Source organism: Kwoniella botswanensis, chromosome 1, assembly GCF_036426115.1.
Source record: "Kwoniella botswanensis chromosome 1, complete sequence".
Taxonomy (NCBI): domain Eukaryota; kingdom Fungi; phylum Basidiomycota; class Tremellomycetes; order Tremellales; family Cryptococcaceae; genus Kwoniella; species Kwoniella botswanensis.
The window spans coordinates 16,831,877-16,858,791 of record NC_088599.1 but is presented as its reverse complement, the minus strand read 5'-3'; the positions used below and the strand labels follow the sequence as shown (position 1 = coordinate 16,858,791).

At 44.5% G+C, this 26,915-nt stretch overlaps 11 protein-coding genes across 11 annotated transcripts; 5 read left to right on the top strand and 6 right to left on the bottom strand.

Moving 5' to 3' along the window:
- Positions 1-84: 84 nt before the first annotated feature.
- On the bottom strand, positions 85-2,913 carry L199_006386 (uncharacterized protein; the record flags this gene model as incomplete). The annotated part of the gene is made up of 8 exons (XM_064892086.1): positions 85-1,251; positions 1,320-1,421; positions 1,484-1,528; positions 1,579-1,782; positions 1,840-2,281; positions 2,341-2,656; positions 2,710-2,725; positions 2,779-2,913. 8 exons carry the CDS (start codon positions 2,911-2,913, stop codon positions 85-87), a joined length of 2,427 nt encoding a protein of 808 aa, XP_064748158.1.
- A 482-nt stretch (positions 2,914-3,395) lies between these two features.
- On the top strand, positions 3,396-6,319 carry L199_006385 (uncharacterized protein; the record flags this gene model as incomplete). The annotated part of the gene is made up of 6 exons (XM_064892085.1): positions 3,396-3,517; positions 3,598-3,630; positions 3,693-3,748; positions 3,806-5,187; positions 5,259-6,117; positions 6,174-6,319. 6 exons carry the CDS (start codon positions 3,396-3,398, stop codon positions 6,317-6,319), a joined length of 2,598 nt encoding a protein of 865 aa, XP_064748157.1.
- Positions 6,320-6,623: 304 nt separating this feature from the next.
- L199_006384 (uncharacterized protein) lies at positions 6,624-7,650 on the bottom strand (the record flags this gene model as incomplete). Its single annotated transcript, XM_064892084.1, has 5 exons — positions 6,624-6,786; positions 6,858-7,155; positions 7,223-7,286; positions 7,364-7,423; positions 7,492-7,650. The coding sequence occupies 5 exons, from the start codon at positions 7,648-7,650 to the stop codon at positions 6,624-6,626; spliced, it is 744 nt and encodes a 247-aa protein (XP_064748156.1).
- Positions 7,651-8,787: 1,137 nt separating this feature from the next.
- Positions 8,788-9,604, top strand: L199_006383 (uncharacterized protein; the record flags this gene model as incomplete). The annotated part of the gene is made up of 3 exons (XM_064892083.1): positions 8,788-9,072; positions 9,171-9,302; positions 9,416-9,604. The coding sequence occupies 3 exons, from the start codon at positions 8,788-8,790 to the stop codon at positions 9,602-9,604; spliced, it is 606 nt and encodes a 201-aa protein (XP_064748155.1).
- A 266-nt stretch (positions 9,605-9,870) lies between these two features.
- L199_006382 (uncharacterized protein) lies at positions 9,871-11,114 on the bottom strand (the record flags this gene model as incomplete). Its single annotated transcript, XM_064892082.1, has 3 exons — positions 9,871-10,173; positions 10,256-10,990; positions 11,070-11,114. 3 exons carry the CDS (start codon positions 11,112-11,114, stop codon positions 9,871-9,873), a joined length of 1,083 nt encoding a protein of 360 aa, XP_064748154.1.
- Positions 11,115-11,484: 370 nt separating this feature from the next.
- L199_006381 (uncharacterized protein) lies at positions 11,485-13,236 on the top strand (the record flags this gene model as incomplete). The annotated part of the gene is made up of 9 exons (XM_064892081.1): positions 11,485-11,533; positions 11,596-11,816; positions 11,892-11,987; positions 12,050-12,125; positions 12,234-12,433; positions 12,517-12,661; positions 12,721-12,784; positions 12,871-13,096; positions 13,165-13,236. 9 exons carry the CDS (start codon positions 11,485-11,487, stop codon positions 13,234-13,236), a joined length of 1,149 nt encoding a protein of 382 aa, XP_064748153.1.
- Positions 13,237-13,505: 269 nt separating this feature from the next.
- On the bottom strand, positions 13,506-15,500 carry L199_006380 (uncharacterized protein; the record flags this gene model as incomplete). Its single annotated transcript, XM_064892080.1, has 5 exons — positions 13,506-14,183; positions 14,277-14,524; positions 14,606-14,719; positions 14,804-14,950; positions 15,014-15,500. 5 exons carry the CDS (start codon positions 15,498-15,500, stop codon positions 13,506-13,508), a joined length of 1,674 nt encoding a protein of 557 aa, XP_064748152.1.
- Positions 15,501-16,642: 1,142 nt separating this feature from the next.
- L199_006379 (uncharacterized protein) lies at positions 16,643-17,206 on the top strand (the record flags this gene model as incomplete). The annotated part of the gene is made up of 2 exons (XM_064892079.1): positions 16,643-16,864; positions 16,937-17,206. The coding sequence occupies 2 exons, from the start codon at positions 16,643-16,645 to the stop codon at positions 17,204-17,206; spliced, it is 492 nt and encodes a 163-aa protein (XP_064748151.1).
- Positions 17,207-17,768: 562 nt separating this feature from the next.
- On the bottom strand, positions 17,769-20,130 carry L199_006378 (uncharacterized protein; the record flags this gene model as incomplete). The annotated part of the gene is made up of 7 exons (XM_064892078.1): positions 17,769-17,915; positions 17,996-18,066; positions 18,183-18,433; positions 18,500-18,676; positions 18,763-18,903; positions 18,997-19,319; positions 19,396-20,130. The coding sequence occupies 7 exons, from the start codon at positions 20,128-20,130 to the stop codon at positions 17,769-17,771; spliced, it is 1,845 nt and encodes a 614-aa protein (XP_064748150.1).
- A 1,382-nt stretch (positions 20,131-21,512) lies between these two features.
- On the bottom strand, positions 21,513-23,354 carry L199_006377 (uncharacterized protein; the record flags this gene model as incomplete). The annotated part of the gene is made up of 5 exons (XM_064892077.1): positions 21,513-21,851; positions 21,946-22,137; positions 22,237-22,312; positions 22,379-22,466; positions 22,532-23,354. 5 exons carry the CDS (start codon positions 23,352-23,354, stop codon positions 21,513-21,515), a joined length of 1,518 nt encoding a protein of 505 aa, XP_064748149.1.
- A 559-nt stretch (positions 23,355-23,913) lies between these two features.
- L199_006376 (uncharacterized protein) lies at positions 23,914-26,339 on the top strand (the record flags this gene model as incomplete). The annotated part of the gene is made up of 6 exons (XM_064892076.1): positions 23,914-24,817; positions 24,947-25,274; positions 25,475-25,758; positions 25,889-26,073; positions 26,132-26,240; positions 26,317-26,339. 6 exons carry the CDS (start codon positions 23,914-23,916, stop codon positions 26,337-26,339), a joined length of 1,833 nt encoding a protein of 610 aa, XP_064748148.1.
- Positions 26,340-26,915: the final 576 nt, after the last annotated feature.

The following is a 26,915-nucleotide window of genomic DNA, read 5'->3' as shown; positions in this document are numbered from 1 at the left end:
ATCGTGATATATGATTATTGTACAATACGGTACATGCAGGTTTTACGGTTACAGTTACAACCTATGGGTACGTTTCTCCAGCAACTACATATACCTATCCGAGAGCTTCATAAGTAACTCCTCGGCTCTGGGGAAGGTACGCCCCAAAGCGGTCAAGACCGTCAAGAAGGTATCAATGTCTTGGATGCTGATACGGATACCGTGTAATAAAGGAGTCGCTGCGTGCTTGATGAAATCTTCAGCGGTACAAGATGAGGGATTTGTCTGCGCTATGGGTGCCGTGTGATCTTGAGTACAACACGTACCCAGTGAGCGGTTGATTCGCTCCCAATCGATGTCCAAATTGAGTGAATAGAAAGTCGCAGGATTCTGAACAGCATGTCCTGGCGTAGAAGCCAGATATTCCTTGAAGACTAGAGCGGCAGTGTATATCACCTGAGGCAGACTTGGACTGGGAATCTTCACTTTTCCAATAAGGAAAGTCTCTAAATTCTGCCTGATCGCATTGGCATGTAAGAGCAGATGACGACCGATAGATGATTGCCATAGTTGCTGATCGGACAAGCCATGTTGTTTCGCCAGAGCGTACCCCAACGTTATTGCCGCTTCGTGCCACCTGCCTATTAGGACAGATCGAGATCTCGGATCGGTCGTTCGATGCAGGAAGACCGTGTAATATCTGGCCAAAGCATGATCGATAGAAGTTAAGTTTGCGATTCCAAATTCAGGAATGAAGTGAGGTTGGATCGGGTCGATAATCAAAGAGGTCAGCCCTTCAATGATCGTATAGCGTATCATCATCGGTAACAAAGACAATTCACGATCTTGAGTGATGTCGTCTTTAAAAAAGTATCGATATAGGTGACTGATCGGGACGTAGTGCATCGAAGGGATTTGAGAAGTGCATGCTTGCACAGCTCGATGCCATGATATCGCATTCGAAGCGAGGTAAGTGGCTTCGTCGTCCCAAAGTCCACCGAAAGATATTGATAGGGGACCGACCGTGGGCGGTACATCGGACATTCTCGCTAATATACAATCGGCTTGGTAGATGATACACAAGCTTCGTTTGAGATCTTCCATTGTTGCCCACTGTCGCCATCTGATGTCTAGCTCTGATGGAGTGAGTTGTTCATTTTTCCCAGGTAGAAGAGACTGGTTTAGGACTTCAGGGTCGTTCATTCCTGCTAGATAGGTCCACCTTATACCGTTCGCGACCGACAGACCAGCTGCATTGATGATATTCGGGCTCTGTGATGATTCATCCTGTAAACTCAGCCCCAATGGTCGTGCAAGACGGCGACCGTGAACAAACTCACCGCTGACATCCATGCATATAAGAGACCGCACGCCAGTGTCTGTATCAGCTGGACACCCTTGCAAGGATCGTAGGGACCTTTATTCTCGATCAGCTGGGACCACTTTGCGAAACCATATGATAAGCTATAAGAACAATATCATGGGATTTATAAAGCTTACTTACACTGGTATGAATACTTCTATTCACGAGCGCCCATAACGAGTTTCCCTATTTTGGTTGTCAATACCTACTCAATGCCCGAGCGGTAGCGTACTCACCTTGACGCGCAAACTTGGTTTCTGTGATGCCAGACAACCAAGAGCAATCATGTTGATCAATAACGGGGCTGAGGTCTGCTTCATGTTGAACGTCGAGGGATGTAGGATCGGAGAGGTCGGCCATACACGGGTCCAGAACATGTTAAGACACAAGGCCAATGTCTCTGAGGAGAGAGGGGTTACTTCGGAGGGGTAGCCAGATGACTATTAGATTTAAGTCAGGTGCTTGGAGTACTCATATAATTCGTATAATGTACTCACCATGCGAGCTATCATTGTGCTGGTGGCGGAAAGAACATATGCACCACGTTCTTCCGCGTCAACACCGGATGATGATAGCGACGGACCTTCAAAACTGCTTCTATCCAGGTAAAGATGGGTGTTCGTCTGACCGTCATTGTCTTCGTTCCGCCTCTGTCTATCACTTAACGGCGCAGTGGCAGACTGAAAAAGGGAGTCGGAATTCAGGCCTAATTCGGCTAGGAAGCGAGGTGAGGTGTGAAGACTATGGGAGTCTGGTAGAACATCTTGAGTTAGAAGTTGCCAAATGTCTTCACCCCCCGCAGGGGGGAATGCGACTGGCGAGTAAGACTGCAAACTCATCGCTAGAGGCGCGAGTCGATTCTCAAGCTGTCCAGGATCAGGCCCAATTGAAGCCGATATCGGGACTGTTGCGAGATAATCGGTGTAATCCAATGATGTCCTTCTTGGGAAATGATCGTGAGCTTCAGCATCATCGACAAATCCTCGCTGACAACTCACCCAGTTCCATCCCGAGGTATCGTCGTGCGCAACATAGAATCGGAAGTCAAGATATCGTTCGACCACATATTATTGCTGGTGGTTCGAGATGCATCTTGATCACTGATTGTGGGGTCCGAGCTAACAGAAGTACCCGGATTGAAAAGAGGTGATGGCTCTGACAAGACTGTCTGCGGTATCGTTGGCTGAGTGTCGGCACTGTCTGGTGCAGGTGCAGACTTCTCCCGATGGGTCAGCCGTACATGTCGAAGTAGTGAATCTTGTCTACTGAACTTGCGATCGCACTGAATACATTGGAAAGGTTTACTAGCGGTATCTGCAAAATGAACAATAAGTGCTATATCACTGTACAGTTTAGATCACACGTACGTGTCTTCTCGTGTCGCTTTGATCACATGTGCAAGTCAGCTATGCATGGGCAAGGTATAGGCAACCTACTTGTAGGTGTTCATGCTTCTTAAAGCCCCGATTACACAACGAACATAGATAATATCCTCGATGACCGGGTGAGGGCGATCTAGACCTGTTGGCAGAGCTTGACGGTGTTCTCGACGGCCGCGTGCGGGATGACATGGTGGATAGTAGTAGTATTGCTGCCGGACACAAGCAGTGGAGATGAATCGCAAAAACATCTTCACAGAAGTGGGACATAGAGAACATGACTAGTTCATCGGCCTAAGGCTTACTTCCCCACACCAGGCGAAGAATTTGCAATTGTTCCGGTTTGCTCGGAAAAATCATGCAATGTTCGGATAAATTCAAGTCATGAAGGCGCGTGATTAACAGCTCGTTATGGGGAACAACACATTTCTGCAGTGCACACCACACTGCTAAGACCATGCTATGTCACCAAGCATCATCACAACCCTTCTCCAACCTCTCCATTACCCCGGAGGAGATGTGGAGAGGGGTGGGTCTTCGGACGAACACTGCACGGGGATGGATTATCCCTTTGTTATATATCTCAGTTTGTGATTGTAACCCCAACAATCATTCCCATCACGATCTCCTATCACAACATTAATCTCCACATAAAGATTGCAAGCACAGCGAAGATGACATTCATGACCAATGACCAGATGGACAGGTCATTCTTGACCGCTTCCATACCAGAGGTAATAAAGGAGATGGCGGAAGAAGAGAAGATCTCGCTACTGGCAGGGAAGGATTGGTGGAAGTGAGTTATATCCTCCCTCACATGGAGATAAGCAGACCCGATATCAGACTCACTCACTCTCTGTTATGGATACGATTTAGCACCGTGCCCGTTCCAAGACTGAACATTCCCAGGTGAGTCCGTCTCAACATATAAAAGCCCTGTGACTATCACTGACATATGTCATCGAACTCAGTATAAAAGTCACCGATGGACCCAATGGCGCTCGAGGGGATAGTTTTTACCATATGTGTGAGTTCGAAGATCTACTTCACAAACTCCAGCCTGATCCGGTCTGAAATCATATAGGTCCCGCTACCGCCCTTCCTAATGCAACCTGTCTGGGAGCGACCTTTTCCACGGAACTGGCCGAACTCAGCGGTTCTTTACTCGCTGACGAGGCCAAAGCTCGTCATGCATCCTGTCTCTTGGCACCTACAATCAACATCCAACGATCACCTCTCGGTGGACGAGCTTTCGAGTCGTACGCCGAAGATCCAACTTTGTCAGGTTTGATAGCTGCATCCTATGTCAATGGTCTACAGGATAAAGGTGTATCAGCAACAATCAAGCATTTCGTTGCGAATGATCAAGAACACGAGAGGATGGGTCAAGATAGTATCATCGCCTCTAGACCCTTACGAGATATATACCTACGACCTTTCCAACTCGCTCAGAGACATTCCAAACCATGGGCATTCATGACGGCTTACAACAAGCTGAACGGTACTCACTGTTCCGAAAACAAATGGTTGTTGACCGATGTCTTAAGAGGAGAATGGAAATTCGATGGTCTAGTCATGTCAGATTGGTATGGTACATACTCGGTATCCGATTCGGTCAATGCGGGGCTGAATTTAGAAATGCCCGGTGAAGCTAGATGGAGACAACAGACACTTATTGCCCATTCGATATATTCCCACAAAATCGATCCTCGTACGTTGGATAAGAGAGTATCGGAGATTTTGCATTGGGTACAAAAACTGGCCCAACACAATGAAGAGCTTGTCTACGCTGGACCAAGTAAAGAGAAGACTAGAATAGAAGAAAAGGAAGCGGATGCGAAGATATTGCGAAGGATTGGTGGGGAAGGAATTGTTTTGTTGAAGAATGATCAAGATGTCTTACCGTTGAACAAACCCCAAACGAAAGTCGCTGTGATCGGTCCCAACGCCAAAGCCAAGGTACTCACTGGTGGTGGATCAGCACAACTTCGGGCATCTTGGTCTGTTTCACCTTGGGAAGGGTTGGTGCACGACAAGCCTGATGATGTACGATTATCATACTCTCTCGGAGCGACTACTTCGAAGTACCTTCCTCTCCTCGGTGAGGAGTTCACTACCCTGGATGGGAAAGCGGGCTTCGATCTTCGACACTACGCGATCAATAAAGATGATGGGCAAAAGGAAGATAAGCCCGTGGTCACTGAACAATGGGATACGTCAGATATGTTGATGGCCGATTTCCGACATCCTGGTCTGGGTGATCAATATTTCACGGAACTGTTGGCTGTCTTCACACCCAAAGAGAGTGGAGAGTGGGTGTTCGAATCGACAGTAACTGGTCAAGCTTGGTTATGGATAGATGATGAGTTGGTCATTGATAACTCCAAGTATACCGCGAGAGGTACTTCTTACTTTGGCTCAGGATCCGATCCTATCCAACGTACTTTTAAAGCTGAAGCTGGAAAGGTGAATATCAGTGACAATTTCATATGGATAGTTTGTCGGTTCAGTGCTGACGGATGTATCTACCTTTTCAGTCTTACAATATAAGATACCTCCATGACACTCGTTTACCGTCCACTTTGATCAATCCCGGGTCAACCCCCTTGAATGTCATTGGAGTCCGATTAGGTGCTTTCCCCAAGATCGAACCTGAACAAGCTATCAAAGATGCTGTCGAATTAGCTAAGAACGTCGATGTCCCCCTGATCATCGCTGGTCTGAACGCCGATTGGGAGAGTGAAGGATACGATCGACCCGATTTGTCTTTACCTATGCGAACCAACGAACTCATCTCGCGAGTGGCCGAGGCGAATCCCAAGACTGTTGTCGTCATCCAAGCTGGATCGGCAGTATCTATGCCTTGGATCAATCAGGTTTCTGGGGTGGTCTATGCATGGTATGGTGGTAACGAATGTGGTAATGCGATTGCGGATATAATTTACGGTAAAGTAAATCCATCTGGTAGATTGCCTATCACGTTCCCCGTAAAAGAGACGGATATCCCTGCCAACACCAATTACAAATCCGCTAGGACCAAGACGTACTATGAGGAAGGTATTTGGGTAGGATATAGGTGGTATAACGAAAGACAGATTAAACCATTATTCCCCTTCGGCCACGGGCTCTCTTACACTACTTTTGAATATGACAACCTAAAAATCACCAATCAACCACCCAAAAACGCTAAAGCCGACCAGTGGAAATTGGAAGTTCAAGTAGATGTGAAGAATACTGGTAACATTCTAGGAAGTCATTCTGTCCATTTCTACACCTGTCCACCTAAAGAAACGGAGACTAGTCTGAAACATCCCAAACAGACTTTACAAGCTTTCAAGAAAGTTCAGGATCTCAAACCTGGAGAAAACGTCACGGTTAAAGTGATCCTCGATAAGTGTAAGTTTCCTATTGATATTGATCTGGTTATGAGCTGATGAGTGATTTTTGAGTAGATGCCATCTCGCATTGGGACGAAGGGTATAACACCTTCAGAGCTGAATTGGGTGAATGGTCGGTCAAGATTGGTAAAGATGCTGAGACGATGATTGGAGAAGCCAAGTTCATTATTGAAGAGGAGATTGAATGGACTGGTTTATAAGGCGGGGATATGTTAAGTACATGTATAGATACAGTAGAATTTGTGGAAATGAAAGTAGATGAATAGAAGTGCCATGTATATCCGCTACATGAAGAATCTAGCTTCGGTTCGAGAATTTTTACGTCGACATGTGGCTCGAAATAGGACAGTCTGATATTACTGTAAACGCTGAATATTGGTCATGGTGATTCCCCATACTGTTCCCCTGTGAATCATATGAATTTCATTTTACTTGGTCTAAGCGGTTCAAGCGGGGATCAGATATCTTCCCTCAACGTTCAATATTCAATATATCTGGAATCACTCACCTCGATCGTAATTCGATGCCCAACCAAATTAAGGGTAAACCAACGTAATATGCCAATATCCTCAAGTTGGTGTAACCTCTACCATTGGCCCAATCGGAATGTATACCCGCCAAGTGGATGGTGAACAGCATAAGTGTGATGAGCAGGTATCCAGATAGTCTGTGTTTTCATTTCCAAGTGAAAGTCAGCCCAGTCAAAGAACATTGGTAGTATACCGGATAAAGACTAACCTATGATACTTGTAAACCCTCTTTGCCTTTTCTTCGCCTCCAAATGCCTTACCTCCACCCCATACACTCGCAGCGCCAATACTAGCCTGAGCCACAACCCAAATAACAGAGATCAATCCCAATTTACCATGCCATGTTGTGAAGTGCTTAGCACCGTGCAGATACTTGTTATAGATCATTGCTGAACTGCCAATGGCAAGTAAAGGTAATGCGAATCCGAGCATCACCGATTGATGGGTCTTGAATCGGTTTTTCTTCGTGGTGGAATTAGGAGGTGGGGGTTGAAGGGGTGTTATACCTGACATGAAGAGAATGTTAGCTATCTCAACCGATTGCGAGTATCTAACGTACAGTACGGTACTTACCAAGTAGGAAAGCTGTGATGGCTAATGATTGCATGGGTGGATGTACGGCGAACCATCCCATTTCCTGAGATTAATCGTATGTGGTAAGTTTATTAGTGATATCTCTCAGAATAGAAATGATCAGTTCGACTTATGGCTCACCTTCAGACTACCCGAAAAGACCAGATACCAACTTGTGCTCAGTACCAAAGTTAATCCGATCTAGTCGAAATCCTTCGGATCAGTTTCTCCAGTTGTACCATGACAATCAGAGAAGTGCGATTACTTACCAGGATTGACGCAAGAGCAAGCTTATCTCTACTTGTAGGTACCATATCTAGATTCCCACCTGATCCGCTTCCTCTTTCTTCAAGCGTAACACGTGAGGGTGAAGGCTCCGCTGTGGATGGTAAGAGAGGTGAAGCTTCTTCTCTTCCTACGGTGGACATCGGGGCGGAAAGCAGTGACAGCTCTTTTTTTGTCTTCTGTAATGCTACAGTATTAGTTCTTAGAACCTTGATCGTAGCGGTCGTATACACCAGGAAAACAGATCTCAAAAGCCCTGATACACAATGATAAGAAGAGTAAGATGAGAATATATGATATCGCTTTTGCTGACTTGATCTTCGATCCTCATTGGTCATCGCAGCCCTAACCATGCAGTACTTACGGAATGTCGCAATCTCACATTTCATGCACATCGGCTATCACCGACCATCTGGATTCCTTTGGTCAGATATGGAATTCCATAAATAATCTGATAAGATGCATGTGGACTTCGTATGACTTCTGAAAAGACCTGCTCCGATTGCGGTATGAGTGAACTGAATCAATCCTCGGCATCGGGGATCCTGCTGACTAAGACCCCTTAAAGATCATCATGAGATCATATATACAAGGTCAACAAGTTGATTTTTTAGAGATATTGCGAATGATTTTGGTGAGTGATGGAAGAACGAGGTTCGTTCTTGTTGCTATTTCGATGTCATTTTAGTAGGTTGAAGTTGAGATAATCCCCAGCCATGATAGTTCTCCATGGAGACGTTGGGATTGTCAAGCTTCCAGAAACGTACCAATCACTTCAGTACGCCATGTCCCGCCAAGTAAAGGGGGTGATCGGCAAATTACGTCATAGCTAATGTTTAAGCTCGTGACATGTCAGCTTCGAGAGGCACATACACAACCTTACAGTCTTGGGAGGGAGAAATCCAAGTGAATTACTGTAGTGACAAACATTTCTGAGAGAAGGGATGACATCATCTATGTTCATGTCCTGTTTGTTGCTGTGCAGAACTGGAACAGGTACAGACATTTGGGACTTGGAAGACAAGGAAGGACGCTCAGCCCATCGTGTCTGTGCGTGGTTCGAGGATGTCGTGTCACCTGTCGAGTCGAATGGACAAAGGACGATATGACGTTTGGTTTCATTTGTGGATGGATCACAGGACTCCACTAAGTCTGAAGATACAAGTGGGATATATAAATAACTTGTCTTCATCCAAGAGCTCACACCTGCGGAATTCGATTGCCACCTAACAATAATCATACCTCAACCTCACATTCTAAACTATCACCAGCTCTTCACAATGGGTTTACTAAGTAAAAAATCAAACGACTACGACACCACTACCACGACGGGTGTGGGACACGACAACAACCCATATACGACTGGGAATGCGACTTTGGGAAATAATACTCAAAGCGGATATGGAGGTGTTAACAGGAACGGAGGACCGTTAGGACATCATACGGGTCAAGGTGTATCTGGTACTGGACCTGCTCCGACTTATCCACAAACCACAGCCACTGGTGGTCATGCGGGAGGCGCAGGTGCGGGCGTACATCCTCCTCCGGTGGCTGGTGCAGGCCATGTGAGTGTACTCCAATTTACTTTCACTTCAGATATTTTCCGAGTCCGGTTGTAGGTTGATTACGCGATGCTCATGCTGATGTGGACCTCGCCACTTAGGTGAACACCGGCCCAGCACCTCTCCATGGAGTTAACAGCGGCTCTACACCCAGTACGAAAGAGGCTGTGAAACTGGAGAAGAAAGGTCACAGGGAAGAGAAATTGGGTAATATTTTACATTCCACTTCTATGGTGAGTGATCATTTATCATCATCATAGTCATCATCACCATTATCGCTCTTGCTCTTGAAATGTAATTTATGGAATCGATGTTGATACCTGGTCTTCATGCCAAACTTCTGTAGAAAGAAAAATCAGCAGCTCATCTTGCGCAAGCCGATCATCTCAAGATGCAAGCTTCCGAGTTGAACGAAGCTGAAAGACTAGAGCACGAAGCTGGAATGAGAAGACAGAGGGCAGTAGGGCTTGGTGCCGATCCCATGCACGCCCATGGGTCGACTGGACATGGGCCAGGGACAGCTACTCACATCTAGGTGGTTCTGGGGATACGAGCGGTAATCAGAAGCGATGAAAGTTGTAGGACAGCCAGCAAGAATAGGAGAACGAGGTGTAATGTAAACTTGTATAAGTGCAATATAGTCTGTAGCAATTAGTGAGGGCCATGAAATATATCAATGAGAAATTTGAACAATCAACATCGTATAGCAATATAATCATCTATTTGCTCACTGTATGACGACGCATACTACAACACCACCATACTCCTAAGCCATCATCACGTATCTATCCCATAAACATCTCAGTATCCCACGCGTTTAGCCCTCTCTACCTGTCCTAAAACCCCCAGTACATCCTTGATTGCTTCCGTGTGTAACTTCAAATCTACAAACCATTTTCCACTTTCATCTTCACCATTTCTCCTCTGTCCTGGTGGATGCGCAGCATACCGTTCAAGAGAGGAAGATAGATTCTGGAGAGTTGACGATAAGGAGTCAGAGGTTGACGATAAGGCTTTTCCTAAGGGGGAGGAAGGGGAAGGTGGGACAGGCTGGTTGATTGGTCGAGGGAGTGGATGAGGCATGGGTCGCGTAGATGCGAAAGACTAGTTTAATCGTCAAATTAGCCTTTGAATGACCCAAAAGACTAGCTGATGATTTTTTGGCATGATCTGACGTTATACTCACCGATTTCATTACGGTTGGCTGCGAGTCTCGTACGCCTTCCTCTTCCATATGTACGTCTTCCTCTTCCACTTCATCTTCGACCCCTTTCTCCGATCTCTGGGCACCTTCTCTAGCTTGTCTCTCAAATTCCTCTCTATTTACCTTTACTTCCTGCTGTTGTTCTTTCTGTTTTCCTTTACCATCCAAACCGTATAACTCATTCCTAGCTTTGGTTCTAGGACTTTCCACCTGATCTCGTGACATCATCACCGTCATACCTTCCCGCTCAATCTCCTTTTCGTCTATCCATCTTGATCCACAACTTACACACATCCTCCTCGAATCCTTTGAACCATCTGGTTTTCTGGGATATCCAACCAGGGGAATACCCTTGCAAGCTGGATTAGGACAATTATCACCTAATAACGAGTAACCTTTGAGGAGGAGCTCGGAGATGGATAAGGCAGCTTCGTCAGATTGGCTAGATTTCCTATCTTCTTCTCGAGTCTGTATTTCTTCTCTAGGCTGATTGTCGGAAGTCGAGCTGGATGAGATCGGGTTCTGAGGTTGAGTGATAGACGAAGAAGAAGTAGGTAATCTTCCCTCGGGTCTACCATCGCATAGCGCACAGAACTGTATGCTCTGCCTTCCTTCTCTCTCCGCAGAGGCACTAGGCTCCCTCATGAGAGGTGTCACTCTGCATGACGAGCAGTGCAGGTCGGTCAGTGTCCATCCTTTCAACATATACTCGCCGAGCTGAATCAAAGAAGAATGGTGTAGTCAGGTTAGATCGCTTTCAGCCCCGGAAGCTCGGGCGATGAGAAAGCGGACATACGATAGCAGATGTGTTTTCGAGCTGCGACATGACCGGGGCAGGCATTGGGGTAGATACTGATTGCTCAGATGCCGATATACAAGCAGGAAAGAGTAGAGCAAGATTATATCCAACTTTTACCCTCACAGACACGCGACGCTCGAGCCGCTATTGAAAGAGCACGCGTGTTCCACATGGAGATAGTCACCTCCACCTTCGCTCTCATCTTCGGTCCGGATGTTTTTGCTGCAGTGATATCCGGAGATTTGTCGGGCCATTGTGTTGTGTTGTTGCGTCTAGACATCTGATGTGGGGATGGAGAGATGGAAAGAAGACAGGACAAGAGAATGTATATAGGACCCATGTGTCAAGTGGGAAGACATCTTAAAGAATTGCATAATTCAGAGTCGGTTGACAATCAAAACAAAATCTGATAATGTCATCCAAACCTTTCGTAGCTCAATGGGGTATCATAGGATGCGGATGTGAGCGTTCTTCCCCCACATTCTTCGCTTGTTAAGTATGCTGATGTAGAGAAATACTCTAGGGATCTCATCAGAGTTCGTCACGGATATATGTAGACAGCCTTCCACGCGGAACGTCAATGATATCTCGCACGCAGTAGCTGCAGCTGGATCCAGATCACTTTCCAAAGCTGAGGAATTCTTGAACAAACATTGTCCGGATGGTGCTGCTGCTCAACAGCAAGGGTTGGTGGATTTTGAACCTAAAGGGTATGGGAGCTATAAAGGTGTAGTCGAAGATCCGGTATGTACCCCACCGCCCACCTTTCTGGGTCAATTCATTTAACAGACAGATTGGACTAACGTGTGTTTGTGGTAGAACGTCAAAATCGTGTATATAGGAACAATGAATGTATGTCATTACGATGATGCGAAATTGGCTTTGGATGCTGGTAAACATGTATTGCTCGAAAAGGTACGTTGATTCACTTCACCTCATCATTTCTACTGACCGATGAATACGCCGTGCACGTATAGCCAGCAACGTTAAATGCAGCAGAATGGAGGAGTTTAGTATCAATCGCTAAAGAAAAGAACTTGTTCCTCATGGAAGGTCAGTCTCACTTTACGTGCCATACAATTGCAATGATCACACCATTCGAAATATTGTACATCGTATATTGTAAACTTACACATTACTGATTGATCATTCAACTTACAGCCGTATGGACTAGATTTAACCCTGTTCTTCGCTCTATCCAAAAAGCGATCCATCAAGATAACCTGATAGGAGATATCAGATGTCTTTTTTCGGACTTGTCGATGGATTCATTCGGTAAACGAAAAGATACAGATAGGTTGTTGAGTGCCGAACTGGCTGGAGGACCATTGTTGGATTTGGGTCCTTATCCTCTAGTATGGGTGAGTATCATTGCACCCAAATGTCGAATCATGTTATATGACGATTTCCAGGTTGAATGATATTTCTGACGTTTATGTTACAGACCATGATGATGCTTTACCGACATCCCAAGAATGATAGAACTCCCCCAGCTAAAATCGGAAGTACCATGATGTTGCATCATACAGGAGTAGATATAGCTACAAACTTTGCTCTGACCTTCCCTAAGATCAACGCTATTGCAAATTGTGAGTGATCTTATTCAGGCGACTTTAGGGTATTTCGCTGATACCCATTCTCTGTCTAGGTACTGCCAATCTCCTTTCTCCTACTCAGCAAAGTCAGCATACCAGGATCGTAGGTACCAAGGGGTGAGTCTGGGTCCCGATCTGATTCTGATCATGTGGATGTGAGGGATGAGGGATTATCAGCTGATATCTTTGGGTGTGGGTGCTAGTGAGATCTTAGTACAAGGTATAACCTCTCGACCTCAATCATATATCATCCGACGACTCGCCGACCCCTCTCAGGAAAATGGGAAATACCTCGAAGATGAGTTGGTTGATCTGTCGTTCGAAGAAGGGGGATTGGTATTTGAAGCGGATCACGTGGCTAGATGCTTGAAAGATTCTTTGGTCGAAAGTCCTGATATGACTTGGGCAGAGACTGAGCTCACTATGAGTGTAAGTGTACTTGCAGCTGTTTCGAAATAACATGCTGATACTGATATTTTCGTGTGATGCGATAATAGGTTTTCGATAAGATTCGTAAAGAAGGTGGATACGAATTCTTACCTGGCTTGGAGCGAGTGAAACTGGAGTAGTCAGTTGGTGAAAGCCCTTTGAGATTTCAGGTAATGAGTGTGGTCAATCAGGTACTCGGATAGGATGAAATACATATATATATATATATATATGATTAAATCAACAAAATTAGTCAGACAGAATATCCATGCAAATTGTTCAAAACCATTATCATCGTTTATGCGTTAATCGATCGTGGTTTATACTTTACAAAGTTCATTGCTATTCTTATCCAAAAAGAGATATTCATCATGACATTAATACGTCGATTACCCTTCATAATCTTCTATCAATCATCATCTTGCAATTCAAATTTCGGTTCTTCCAAATAATACATTTCCTTTAATCCCGACCCATTATCATACCAACCAATTTTATTCCCCCATTCATCCTTTTCTTTCAATTTGAACCCTGCCGGTGTCGTATCAGGTATTTCCCCATCGGTAGTCAAATCTGACGGACGAAGTTTCCTGACATGTTTGGGTGTCCAGCATTTCCTCAAATCATCATAGGTCACTTCTCCCGCATATTGATTTGACGAGTCTGCCATGAGCAACATTTCTTCTCTTAGGACTAGGTCTAGAGCTGAGGCTGTTAATAGCTGTCCACGATATTCCCATATTTCCTGAGAAGCTGATGACCCAGACGAGGGAGTGGGTGAGGATGTCCTGCGAGAAGGCGGGACTGAAGTTTGAGGAGTAGGTTGATATGAGGATAAACCTGGCAGAGGAGTAGGGGTAGTTTGACCTGTACTGTAATGCATCTGTAGATCTGACGCAGTCATTGATGTGAATTTAGGCGAAGAGGGTGAAGAAGAAGAGAGGGATGGGATGGGCGATAGGTCAGGTGTACTAGGTAACATCAGTGGAGTAGGTGTCGTAGTGGAGTTTGAGAAAGAGGTGGATCGACTGGCTGGTAATGATGAGATAGGAGTAGGTAGAGCAGAAGAAGATATTCTCAATTGTAACTAGATCAGTCACAACGTATCATCGTCAGCATTGTATCGATCTCCCCGTGACATGCATATTTCAGACGAGTCACGGCTGGCCAATCAACTCACGTGCTTAACCAACACTCCAACCTTCTTATACGCTTCCTCACATTCCTTATCTTCTAGCAAATCCCTATCGAGCGCAGAAGCAATGGCGATTATACTTTCCCCGGCTTTTCTGAAATTATTAAGATCGATCTGATCATCTACCGCTTTATCCAATATCCCACGTATCTCGTTGGAGAATGGGATGGAGATGATGGATGATTGGTGGATAACGGAGGTGATTAGGATAATATCAATCAAGTAATCTGGTCCTATACCATACAAGTTATAGATTTAGCCACAGTAATGGCAAGTACTTTACCATGTTGGAGTTATGAATGTAGATGACTGACCTTCTTGCAAAACCTGGATCAAGCCGAATAGGGCATCCCTCGCTTCACCCTCTGCCATACCCCTTATATCCCTCAAACCAATGTTGACCTTTTGGTATATCTGTTCTAGGGTAACTATGCAAAATCGAAATCGAGATGGAAGTTAATCATGAGTATTGTACGTTAAAGTAGAAAAGGAGAGAGGAAAATTAAACCCACTCAAAGCTGGATATCTCCTCTTCCCCGTAAATGGATTGACATCTTCCAATTCATCCCTCTGAGCTTCTAAGAGAGCTATCACTCTTCCAAGTAAAGGTGAATTGGGTCCTCGACCCATATAAGACTTTAAGAGGAGTTCACCGGATTCTACCAGTTATCACATCAGCATGAATCACCCAATGGAGTGAGGGATATTGCTCACTAGCTCACCTATAGCTTTGGAGCATATGTCAATGACTGGATTGAGTAGTTTACCATCTTGGTAAGCCGGATCAGTATACTTCGCTTTACCTTTACCTTTACCTTCACTTTTGGTTTTGGTCTTACTCTTGATCTTGTGATGGTCTTCAGCTTCTATATCTTCTAAAGCTTTGATCAACCTCTTCATATCTTCATCTGACCTACTTTTAGTGTTGCTTTTGACCGTATCAATCAGGTCAGATATGGTATCTTTATCATACCCTCCATCTCGAGAGTCATGGTAATGATCGTATGTCTCCACTTGGCTGGAAGGACTAACAGATTTTGAACGTAATTCGGTTCTGAGCAACTCCGCTAGTGAATCTCGTCGTTGGACAGAATGTTTATCTTTACGTTGAGTATCGTCATTTTCTCTGTACTGATTGTATTTTGAATGAGACGGGGAGTAGGCTTGGGAAAGGCTGGGTTTGAATATGGATTTGAGGAAATTAGGCATATTACTCGAGCGTGTACTACTAAATCAGTTGTATCGGGCAAGTCAAGAGCCGAAGGGCACAGTCAGAGGAGAAGAGAGTGAGAACAATACTTATCAGATCGTAATGATTCACCATCATTTCATAACTCATGTTCTGCTCTGCTTCATATTGTTGTTGAGATGTTACATCGCATAAAGGGTGTGTTGTCTGACTGGAAGACCAATACAAAGGATGGATGAGGTCACTCCTTTCGCTCTGCGTTGATGATGGTATCACGATACATAGCTGGCTGTCGACTGGTCATGAGTCAAGCAGCAAGGTCGAAACAACATGAGGTACTCAATAAACCACTTCTGTACAATATTGTTGATCTCGTTTCAACTAACCCCCACCTCGATGAAGTGAGCATGGCCTAGGTCGGTAGTGTACGCTAGTGCGCGTATATTACCCTGTCGATCACTTTACGCTTTATTTACCCCACACTAAAGCACGTGGCATGAGTCACGGTGCGTTGATCCTCACATCACATGACGTTAGTCACGCCAAGCTGGCCAGACTCTAATGGTGATCCCCACAGGAAATCGCTGTGGAGGTGTATGCTTGTATGTGTGTCGGTGTAGGTGTTTCCCGAACCTTGTTCTTCCATAAACCGATCATTTACGTACTCCACCTACTGTGTTGTTTTTCTCACTGACTGAGCAGAGCAGTTGGTAAGCAGTGCAATACTGGAATATAAGAAAGAGAAAGACGCATGCCTTCGTCTTATCCTTCTCTCTTGATTATCTTCTACTATCCCAATAATCTCACTCGAGGTCCTTTGGATCCGTCATAAATTTACGTCCTACAAAGCTATATCCGACCTGCATCATAAACACGAGTTTGTGACGCCAAAGGAAGGGTACTGGTGACAAACTCGACTCCGCTCAGTCGATTGATTATATAAACAAGCAAACACATCCTTAACATATCAACACCGACCACATCATCGTCATCTCTACCATCTCATCCGTGTAGACCGGTTGGCCATCACTCATAAAGGAAAGGACTAGATCATTCAGTTCTCTTTCATCCAGCCCATCGTCAGGGTGTATCAAACTACATAAAACCATAAAAACATAAAACCAGACAATCCATCAAGTCAATAGACGAATCACGACCAAAAATGAAACCTTCACCTACGTTGATACCTCGACTTTTACCTATTCTCAAACATTATCCTATCGCCTCTTCCTCCTCTACTTCTTCCTCTTTCGCGATTGCCGCTTCGGGTTCCGCTCCCGCTCAGCATATCAACCATAAGAAAGTGGAGCAAATCGGTAGTGGAAATGGATGGAGTACTTGGTGGTTATCTAACCCTAGCTTGACACATCTCAATGATGACAAGGTGAGAGCTGATTTCCTCAATGGCAAATTTGTCCATGATGCCGTGCTGATTAGAAGTAATCTTCGAGATCAGAGACGGAAATCCCCTTTGAGTAACAATCATACCCATCATCATGATCATGTTCATCTACAAACTTCATTAAACTACCACAACTCAATATCATATCGACTTGATCCCACTACGACAAAAGATAATATACGGTCAACCCCAACTCAACAAAGTAATAATTCCAAAGCCAAAGGAAATGCTACTACTCCTACCAGTAGTAGTAATGGTGGTGGTGATACCTCGACTGTACCTCCACCTACCATAGCATGGAACGATTATCTCTCTATGGTATAGAATTACCTATAGAATCGGAAGGGTTGGACTAATCGGATCAACAACTCAAAACGAAAAGCTCAAATCTTTATCAAGGAGCGACCTAATTATTGATTAATTTCTATATTGATCTAAACTTCCCGTCTTCTCTATATATGGACACTTAATCTGTTCTCATTCACGGAAATACAGATTGTCATTCATTGTATCGTACCCTAACTCGTACACGTTACCTTATTTTATCTGTTGCTATTTTTACTTCTACTTTGTAAGGTACGTTACTTGTATACAACTAAACATTGTATAACCCCTTATCATCCTATATACGTTCATATACCTATGGATGTTTATTTGAATCTGTTGCATGAATATCAATGTTGTCTCTATCCTACCGAAACTTCGTGATGATGACAATAGAAATAGTTGAAAGTACCCAAAAATGAACAAGTGATATATGTAAGAATTGATACTATGCGGGGTATATGCCGTGTTGCAAATTTTGTCTACTGTATTCAATCAATTAAACCAATTAACTAATTATCCAGTGGTCTGAACTGTCCTCATCGTGTGACTGAAACTGGAACTAGCCAAAAAGCCTTCTCCAGATCTCTCCTCCTACTCGCTTTCGTTCCGCCCCCGCACCTTGTTCGCCACTCATCAATGATTTGTTCTCTATAGCTCGTCGACCGAGGAAAGGCATCACTTCTGATAATTTACCGTATGCGATGTACTATCAAGAGTTCAGACAATATCAGTCATCAGGCCTTATCTGCCATGATAGTTAAAGGGAAGTGGTGTAACTCGACTCACCTTGATGGCTACTGGTCTACCGTCGAAAACGAATTTAGAAGCCATTTTATCCGTTAAGTCATCTTTCATACCTACATCCATGACATCAGGTCAGTTCCAATCATTGTATCGCAAATAAATAGCATGAAAAGAGAAAGGAATGTGCGAAACTCGTTGTTCAAATCCATGTATGGGGACAGCAACTTACCATACAGCTGAGCAACTCCAACTTTACCGACCACATCATCCCTCAATTTCAATCTACCCGTTCCATCCTCCAATTCCTTGGCCAGACCAGCCTGCTTTAATCCATCGCAGATCAAATCGCACGAATCGGGATTGTGCGTACCGAAGATCACAGATAGTGCCAGTTCAGGTTTATTCGATGCGAGTTGAGTGGAGAGCGTCGATATGACAGTGTTGAGTGATCCGTTGTATGATGAATCTGTTGCGGGTTTACTACAAATGCAAATTCAGATGATGAGTATCAAATACAGAATGAAATGAATGAAAGGAGATACTCACTCTGGCCAGATGGGATCAGCACCTTCTCTACCTTCAACCTTCCATTTCTTCCTTTCTTTATCGAAGTAGGCACCTCTGACCAACTTGATACCGAGTGCATAACCATTCTCTTCGGCATGTTTGAGCGCTGCGATAAGGTGGGTAGGTTGTCTGGTCAGGTATGATTGGTATGTACCGCTAAGTCCAGGAAGGTCATTAGCTCAAGGTCGCACGGGAGTTTGCGTATGTCCCATTGTTATTTTCAAGTCTGAGATCTCACTCACTAGATTAAAGGACCTTTCCAGTTCTTGAATTCCTCTGAGTCCTTCTTAGGAGGAACGTTGAATTCAGCTGAGAGCAAAGTTGTGTATGCGTCCAAGGCAGGTTGCATCCAGGTGTATTCGGCGTCAACGAGGAGGACGATTCTATGAACATTGCGGGATGAAGTGTCAGTACGGGACATATGTATTCTCCTACGCAAGCAGGGAAGGATCAGAGATAGAGATTTATCTACTCACCCATTATCTTTAGCCACTTGTCCTATCTTCTTCAATTTCCCCCACAAATTCGACAGTTCCTCCAAATCGCCTTTCCTCAACCCTTCATCTGTATCCAAGACGCCCATCGAGCCCAAGACGCCGTTCAGAGACAGTAATTCCTTACCGTCTCCCATGGATGGCTCTCTCGCTACGATACGAGCATCTGTCGATTGCGGTGTACCGGGGTAGGGAACTTGGGGAGGTGCGTTGGCGGACATGGGTTGAGAGGAAGTGGTGAGAGGTCGTACTCGTAAGAGAGTAGTGGATGCTCGAGTAAGGATAGGGGGATCAATCAGACCGGTCTAGGGCGTGAGCAATCTCATCAGTCAACTGCAAAAGCGAATAAAAAGATGAACTATGTAATGTTGAGATACTCACCACCTTCAAAGCGAAACTAGTTGCTCCTCTTTCATTCTCTTTCAAACTTCTCTCGAACTCTCCAGCTTTCTGTAAAGCTCTAAAAACCTCTTGTAATCTCTCTTCCCTCAATTGTTCTTCCAAATCAGCCTGTTCGTCCTCTTGGATAGCCGATCCTATGTCTGCTTCAGCACTGTAATTCAACATCGATGCTACACCCCTCTCATGCTGAGCTCGCATCGTAGGTAAACATTCCTCGACGGTCTCTCCTGGTACGAACTGACCAAAGAAGGTCATTCGCACGATCGCCTCTGTAAGAGCTTTGAGTCCGGGGATGTAAGAGTGAGTGAAGGAATGGAGGATCGTAGGTGAATAATCGACTAGACCAGGTAAACAGATCATGGTGTAGACTAGATATGATCTGAGCAATGAAGGGAGACTAGCTGATTCTAAGGATGATTTGGGTACTTCCACCTTAGAGTCCGAGTCGGAATCGGCAGATAGAGAAGGCATGATGAGCAGGGAAGTGGGGATACCGATTAGAGCGTATGGCAGATATTTCTTATAACTATGTTGGTGTCGAGATCCTGATCCTGATGAGCCATTGCTGCCGGAAGTGACGAGTGATCGGATTACGGAAGAGGATGAGGATGAAGATGCAGGTGTGGATCTTGAGATTAACCTTGTTGGTCTGAATAGTTGAGTTCGAGCTGATCTCGATGAACGAGTGAGAGTGATCAGTGGGGAGATGGACATGGTAGTGTGATGAGAGTGGAGGATACCGATCTTTTTTCTAGTGGGTGGTTGTTAAGGTGATGTGCCTTTGTCCTTTCGAATGTATATATATACCTTTCACTAAGAATTTGTTTGTTAATCGACTTTTCCTTTGATGGTGATGGTGAAGTAGCGACACAAGAAGAAGAAGAAGAGTTACTGTTATATATATATATATACACACAAATTGTTCCGTTTTCAATCCTTTTCTGATCAAGTGATAAGAAGTAAAAGAAAGATAAAAGATCAAATGACTATCGAAGATGTCAGACGACTAGCTGGGCAGGTGTTATCATTACCATCAAAGATGTTGTATGTTGTATATTAAACGATCCTTCCTTTCATCTCCAACACCTAATCATCAATCATACTTCCTTTGGACTCCAGGTGTTTACAACTTTTTGATGCACTCAGGTTTCGGATATTCGCGAGATGAGATGTCTAACCCTCGGCGAACTACCCCCTTTTGCGTACAAGCAGAGCAGCAACAAAAGCACAGGGCAAAGCAAGCAAGAGCAAGAGCCAGCACAGGGCAGGACGTTTCTGCGTTGAGTCGTTTGTTCGTTTCACTGAGTTGTTCATTTGATGAGACAGCAATACCCAGAATAAAACGGGATTGCCGATTTAGCGATTTAGCATCAAAGATATGGTATTGGTAGATCCCAGATAAGCAATCCAACTCGTGGTCGTGTCTTCAGCTCTGACATGGCACGGCACGCACCCACGTAACTGAAGGGATCAAACTACTCGTAGCTTGAATTCTGCTTTTCCTGGAACTATCTAACGGCTATTCCGAAACCCTTCCCTGATAAGTTTCGGTGAGCTACGTATCGAAGTGGAGGTGAATGGTTGAATGACCATTCTTCGTTTGGTTGTACATATATATATTCGATGCAACGTAGACCCATTTTGGGCTTTCTGATTCTCGATATCAAGAATAGATTGAGATTGATGATCAATAAGAAACACCTTGATCGATTGATGCATCATCTCAATGTCATGTCCTGGATCACGTGTGTAAAGGTGTGAGGAGGTGTGTGGATGCGGCTTCGGGTTCCCTGAATCGGCCATATCAGACAAAGGTCTAGGCACGGCAAGGATCACCTATTGCTAGTACGCTCGGATCATCATCCATCTCAACGGTTTTTGATTAGATGTCGCATATAGATATATTACCAGATAAGAAGACGTTACTGTATGTGGTACGCTGTCCCCACCCTGAGAGGTAGTGTTCTCCGTCAAGTGATAAGAATACTACAAGATACATTTCCGTGTCCGACAAGCAATATGATCATTCACTGACATAGACATACACCCAAACACAACTGATCCGTTTATGCTTTTACCGCCCTCTATCGTTCTATCTATCTATCATCATCTCTGCTCGTCCCCTTGAATCCCAACGAATCAGATCTATCAGACGCGCTTGATCCCCTCCTTGAGCCATTACGCGACGGAATATTTAACAGATCCTTACTACCATTTCTCGATAGACCGTTACTCGCCGTTTCCTCCTCACCTTCTCCAATGATGAAACCACCATTATCCGCTTCGCTCGTAGGTACCGATTCATAGCTGTAATGTTCTCCTCTGAGTGTTGGTCGATTAGATTGAGGTGGAGGAATGGGCGAGGGAGATCGTGAGAATGGTAGAGCTTCGGGATCGGTTGGTGTGGCTTGGGGAAGGGGTTTGGTGGATGATAGCTGCAAAATACAGTGGACGATCATTAGCATGTATCGAGTAGAGAAACGAGGTTCCGTCATGGTGGAAGAAAATGTGAAAAGACATAACACTCACCGTAGCCCACAAAGCCGATGTCAAGATGATAATGGTACCCAAAGTACTCAAGAATGAAGGTATAGTTTGCCACATTAAAAACTCCAGTACGAGGGAGAATACTACTTGGGTGTATAATGCTATACCCGCTCGTCCGGCCTTTTCTCGTTGAAGTCCTAGTGTCAGGAGAGTCTGGGCGCAGAACCCGAATATCTAGATAGAAACAAGAGATTGCCATGATCAGCTGCGTGATACAGGGAGGGGACTTCATGGAGCGCGTATGGGATCGGGATTGGACAACAGGATACTCACGCCTATTGTAATGATAAATAAGAAATCCCGGAAACTCTCTACAAATACAGTGGGTTTAGGGTTGACTAGCATGTATCTACCGTTGAAGTGAATGAAATTAGCACGATTTGTTGGTTTGAGTCTCGTAGAAGGATATACTCACAATCCAGTACATATAGTACACAGATAAGAGAAATATCCAATCGAATGTAATGCATGTGCTTTGTCGCCTATTCCGCGGATGGTCGTGTCTGTCACATCGAGTATACATCAATAAATAAGTATGTGATTGGAGGGATTCAAAGGTATGACTTACAAGCGACAGCGGTGAAGAACACATTAACAAATGCCCATGCAACCGATACAGCTCTTTGGGGAGTTTGAATACCTTCTGTATCGCCTTCACCAGGTGGAGGAGGGGGTAAATCCAATCTTGTGCCTCCCCCTCCTCCTGCAGTTGGCGTATCTACATTACCGAAAATAAAGCTTGGTCTTGAGACCAATACTACTCCGACTAAACAGCAGAATCCCGCTATGATTTCCTTAAGGGATAGCTTTTCTCCTAATAGCAAATATCCCAGTAGAGCTGTCAAGGTAGGAGCGAGGAATTGGATGGTGACCGCGTCAGATACGGTCAATCCTCTTAAAGCCTGGTACATCCCTAATAGACCCATAAATCCGAAAAATCCCCTGAGAAGGAGAAGTCGCCGTATACCCTCTGGACCCAATAAGGGATTTTTATCCTTGACTATGAATACCAGAGATAGGAAACAGAATATCGAAGTGATGCTCATTCGGACGAAGATAAGTGTGAAAGCTGATATCTTCGTTGTGGATAGGAAATACTTGACTGTTAAGGACATCAATACGAAGAATAGTTGAGCGCAAGCTACCAAGGTAAGACCGACATTTTGGTCAATGAAGTTGATTAATGTTGGTGGAAGGCGGTGATAGAGCTTGGACAGGATGGGTGACGGTATAGGAGCGTGTGGTAGCTGTAGGGGTCGAGAGGAAGGCGGAGAATCTAGTGTCAGGATGTTGGAGCTTGTGGGGTTATGGTTGGGGAGTTTATGCGAGACGGGAGATAGTGGTACAGGAACGGGGAGAGGGGCGTGTATAGGTTGTTCGAGATTTGACATGTTGATGGAGTTGTATACTATGTGGGGTGGTAGGATATACAGGCTGCTCCACACAGTGCAGTTTGGGTCGTTAAGCTCGTAAGGTCGATCGGATTTACTTGATACACGGGTATGGGAATTCTGAGGGGTAAGAAGGTACTTTACGAATGGATGAATGGATCGATGAGGATGCGATCTCTCTCTCTTTTCGCTGACCCTTTCTCTGTGTCCCTTATTGCTTGAATTCCCCACAACTGTCGACGGAGACAATACGACCGTCTCGAATTGACAAGTGAGAGTACTGTACGAATATACCATCTCATCTCAACCGTTTGTCCATGTCCCCGGATCGTCCTCCCCGAGGTACATCACGTGATACGATTACGCCCTCAACCTTTGTTTCGGCAATACTCGACTGACGATGATGATGATGATTCCGATGAGAGTCAGTAAGGAATGTTCTGCATATATGGTGAGAAAGATCGATATCCATCTTCCCATACCCAGCTACATTCTAGCATAACATGCTATAACACTCCGATCTCAGTATCTTTGTAATCACACATAGTTCCACCCAAAAATGGACGATCCAGGGCCATCATCGACCTACTACCGTTCATTCGCCTCCACTGCCGATGGACCAATCCATCCACCTTCACCACCCCAATCACCTCTCCTTACCCCTTCCCTACCATCTCACCGGCACGAAGCGGATCTTTATGCGCTGCTCAACTTACCTAGAGAAGCTAGTGAATCTCAGATTAGAGAGCGGTACAGAACACTAGTCACGACCTTTCATCCTGATCGACAGAAAAATCAACATGATCGATTAATAGCCCACGAACGATTTACAGAAATTCAAAGGGCATATGAGATATTGATAGATGATAATAAACGTATGATATATGATTTGTTCGGCGAAGAAGGTCTCAAGACTTCCTGGGAACTAGGTCCAAAGAACAAATCGAAGGAAGAATTAAGATCATATTTCATTCAGCAAGCCAATCATAAGAAAATATTAGAACTGGAAAATCTAGTAAAAAGCAAATCTGAAATTGAACTTGTCTTAGATTCAAGAGCTGTTTTCTTGCCCAAATCATTCTGGAAAGATCCTTCCATCGTATCGCACGATCCGATCTCTAGACTTGGTAGAGTAAGACCAGGTAGATCAATTATAAAACATTCTTTCGAAGTTCCCCTTAAAGATAATCTACAAGTCAGTATAGAAGGACAAGCACTATCGAGAAATGGAAAAGGAGGATCGAATGTATTAGGAACGATAAAGTATCAGTATTCACCTAGATTATGGATAGAATTTAGTAGTTCGGCTTTACAACCTCGTGTGGGACGATTGAAAGGGACTTATACGGTTGATGAAGATCAGTATATCACCTGGAATATTGTTCAACAGACTTTGGGTAATCCACCCCAGGTGGGGGTGACGTATGGAAGGAGGTTGTATAGTGATTCGACAGGATTCATATGTGAGTGAAGGATGCCATAAGATGACAGGAATTGAACTACATTGTACCTCCCCTCTTACCCATTGTCACTACCCTACATATCGACCTTAGTCATACCCTGTATCATCTGCTGACTGTTCGACTACACAGCCTACGAATCCGGTTCCTACTCTCTCGGTCCATGGGGATCCGAATCGCCCCTCTCCGTACCCTCATCCCTCTCCGTTGGGGTTACTACCACCCGCCGCAATGGAACTGGCTGGACCGTTCAAACTACCGCTGGACTAGGTGCATCTCGCCTAGCGGCAGATTGGTCGACCAAAATCCCCGGTGGACTGAAACTGAAATTTGGTGCGGAAGTCGGATTATCATCTAGTCCTGCACTTTTCATCAATGCTGATGGGAAATTGACGGATAACACGAGGGGAGGAGTGTTGTTGCAGTGTGAGATTGGAGGTGGGATAATCATGAAATTGAAGTGAGTAAATCATCACTTCTACCGACCGGTCATGCGACTGTAAGATTTGTCTCAATGCCAGGGTGATACGATTGTCCACATGCGTGAAAAGAATAATGGGATGGGTGTGTTTGAAATTAGACTTGGGATAGGACGGGGGAGATGGTCGTGAAACCGAATGTATTTAAGCTAATATGTATTTTCTCTTTTTACTTCCGCAGATTCAACAGACTAGGACAGAGAATATCAATCCCCATCTTACTCTCTGAAAGACTTTCGCCGACCATCTTATTCTGCTCGACCGTATTACCCTCAATAACTTACCTAGGAGCATACAGGTATATAATCTTACCTAATAAGAAGAAACGTCTTAGAGAACGTATAAATGAGCTGAGGGAGGAGAATAAAGATTTCATATTGCAGAAGAAGCATGAAGCGCTAGATGCTGTCTCCCTCATGGAGAGGGAGGTTGAGAAGAAGATTAGGACAGAGAGGGAAAGGAATGGTGAGTGGTTTGTTTTTCTTACCCGTGAAGTGTAATAGAACGGGATCAGGTGGTAGAGTATAAAATCTCAGACTAGGGAGATGGAACACGCGTAACGCTCGTATGCTGAGGTTTCGGTGTAATCTTCCAGGCTTGATAATCGTTTCTGCCCACTATGGCTCATCCTCATCATTTACATCGAGAGGTATCAAGCAATCGGAGAAAGAAGATGAAGAAGAGATAATAGATGTTACTATACCGGTTCAAGCTTTAGTACAGGATAGTAAATTGTATATACCGGGTGGGAAAGGTAAATTCAACATTATAGGATTTTGGGTATGTTCATCTTTTTCTATCGAGGATACATACAGTAGCTGACAAGTTGTTGGTGTAGGATCCATGTATTGGTGAAAACAAATCGTTAAGAGTTAGATATCTGTTTAGAGGTAAATTACATGAAGTGACAGTTGGAGATACGATATCTCTCAGAGCTCCTGTCAAAGGTATGTGTCTTCCTCGCCACTTCAACTTTTTCCACAAAAGAAGAAGAAGCTGATTTGCTGGAATGGTTTGATTTAGCTCACGCATTGGATGACGTATAAAGCATAGCATACTTGCATAGAATACTTATGCATCTTGATTATGCAGGATGACATATGTCGTAGTTCTGACTGAGCTGGAATACCAAGAGAATGAGTAGACTGATAAGATTAAGATCTGGTGCCTGAATGATAAGTACGTATGTGGATTGGATTTGATCGTAAACACAAAGCCAAACCAATCCATCTCCTGTCTATGAACGACGTCACTGCGTCCATAAGAGGAAGAAGAAGAAGAGCATTATAGACTCATCTGATCAACTGACACGGGACATCGATATGGACCATCCTTTGGACTAACACCACAACACTGAGAGATCATCGTTAGTGAATCAGTTGAGGGTACACGGAGAGGTCCAAGCGGTGGTACTGATCCAAACTCAAAGGATGGGTAGTAAGGTCCAGAGCGTCACGATAGGAGAATGAGAGTGACGACGATGATTCAGATGGAAGGGTAGTTGCAGTTGATTGATGTCATCTACTCATCTATACAAACAAAACCACGTGTAGTACGAACAGGAATATGAATACCAATTACATATAAACCCCATCCTCTTCTCTTCTTTTCTTCCTCTTCCT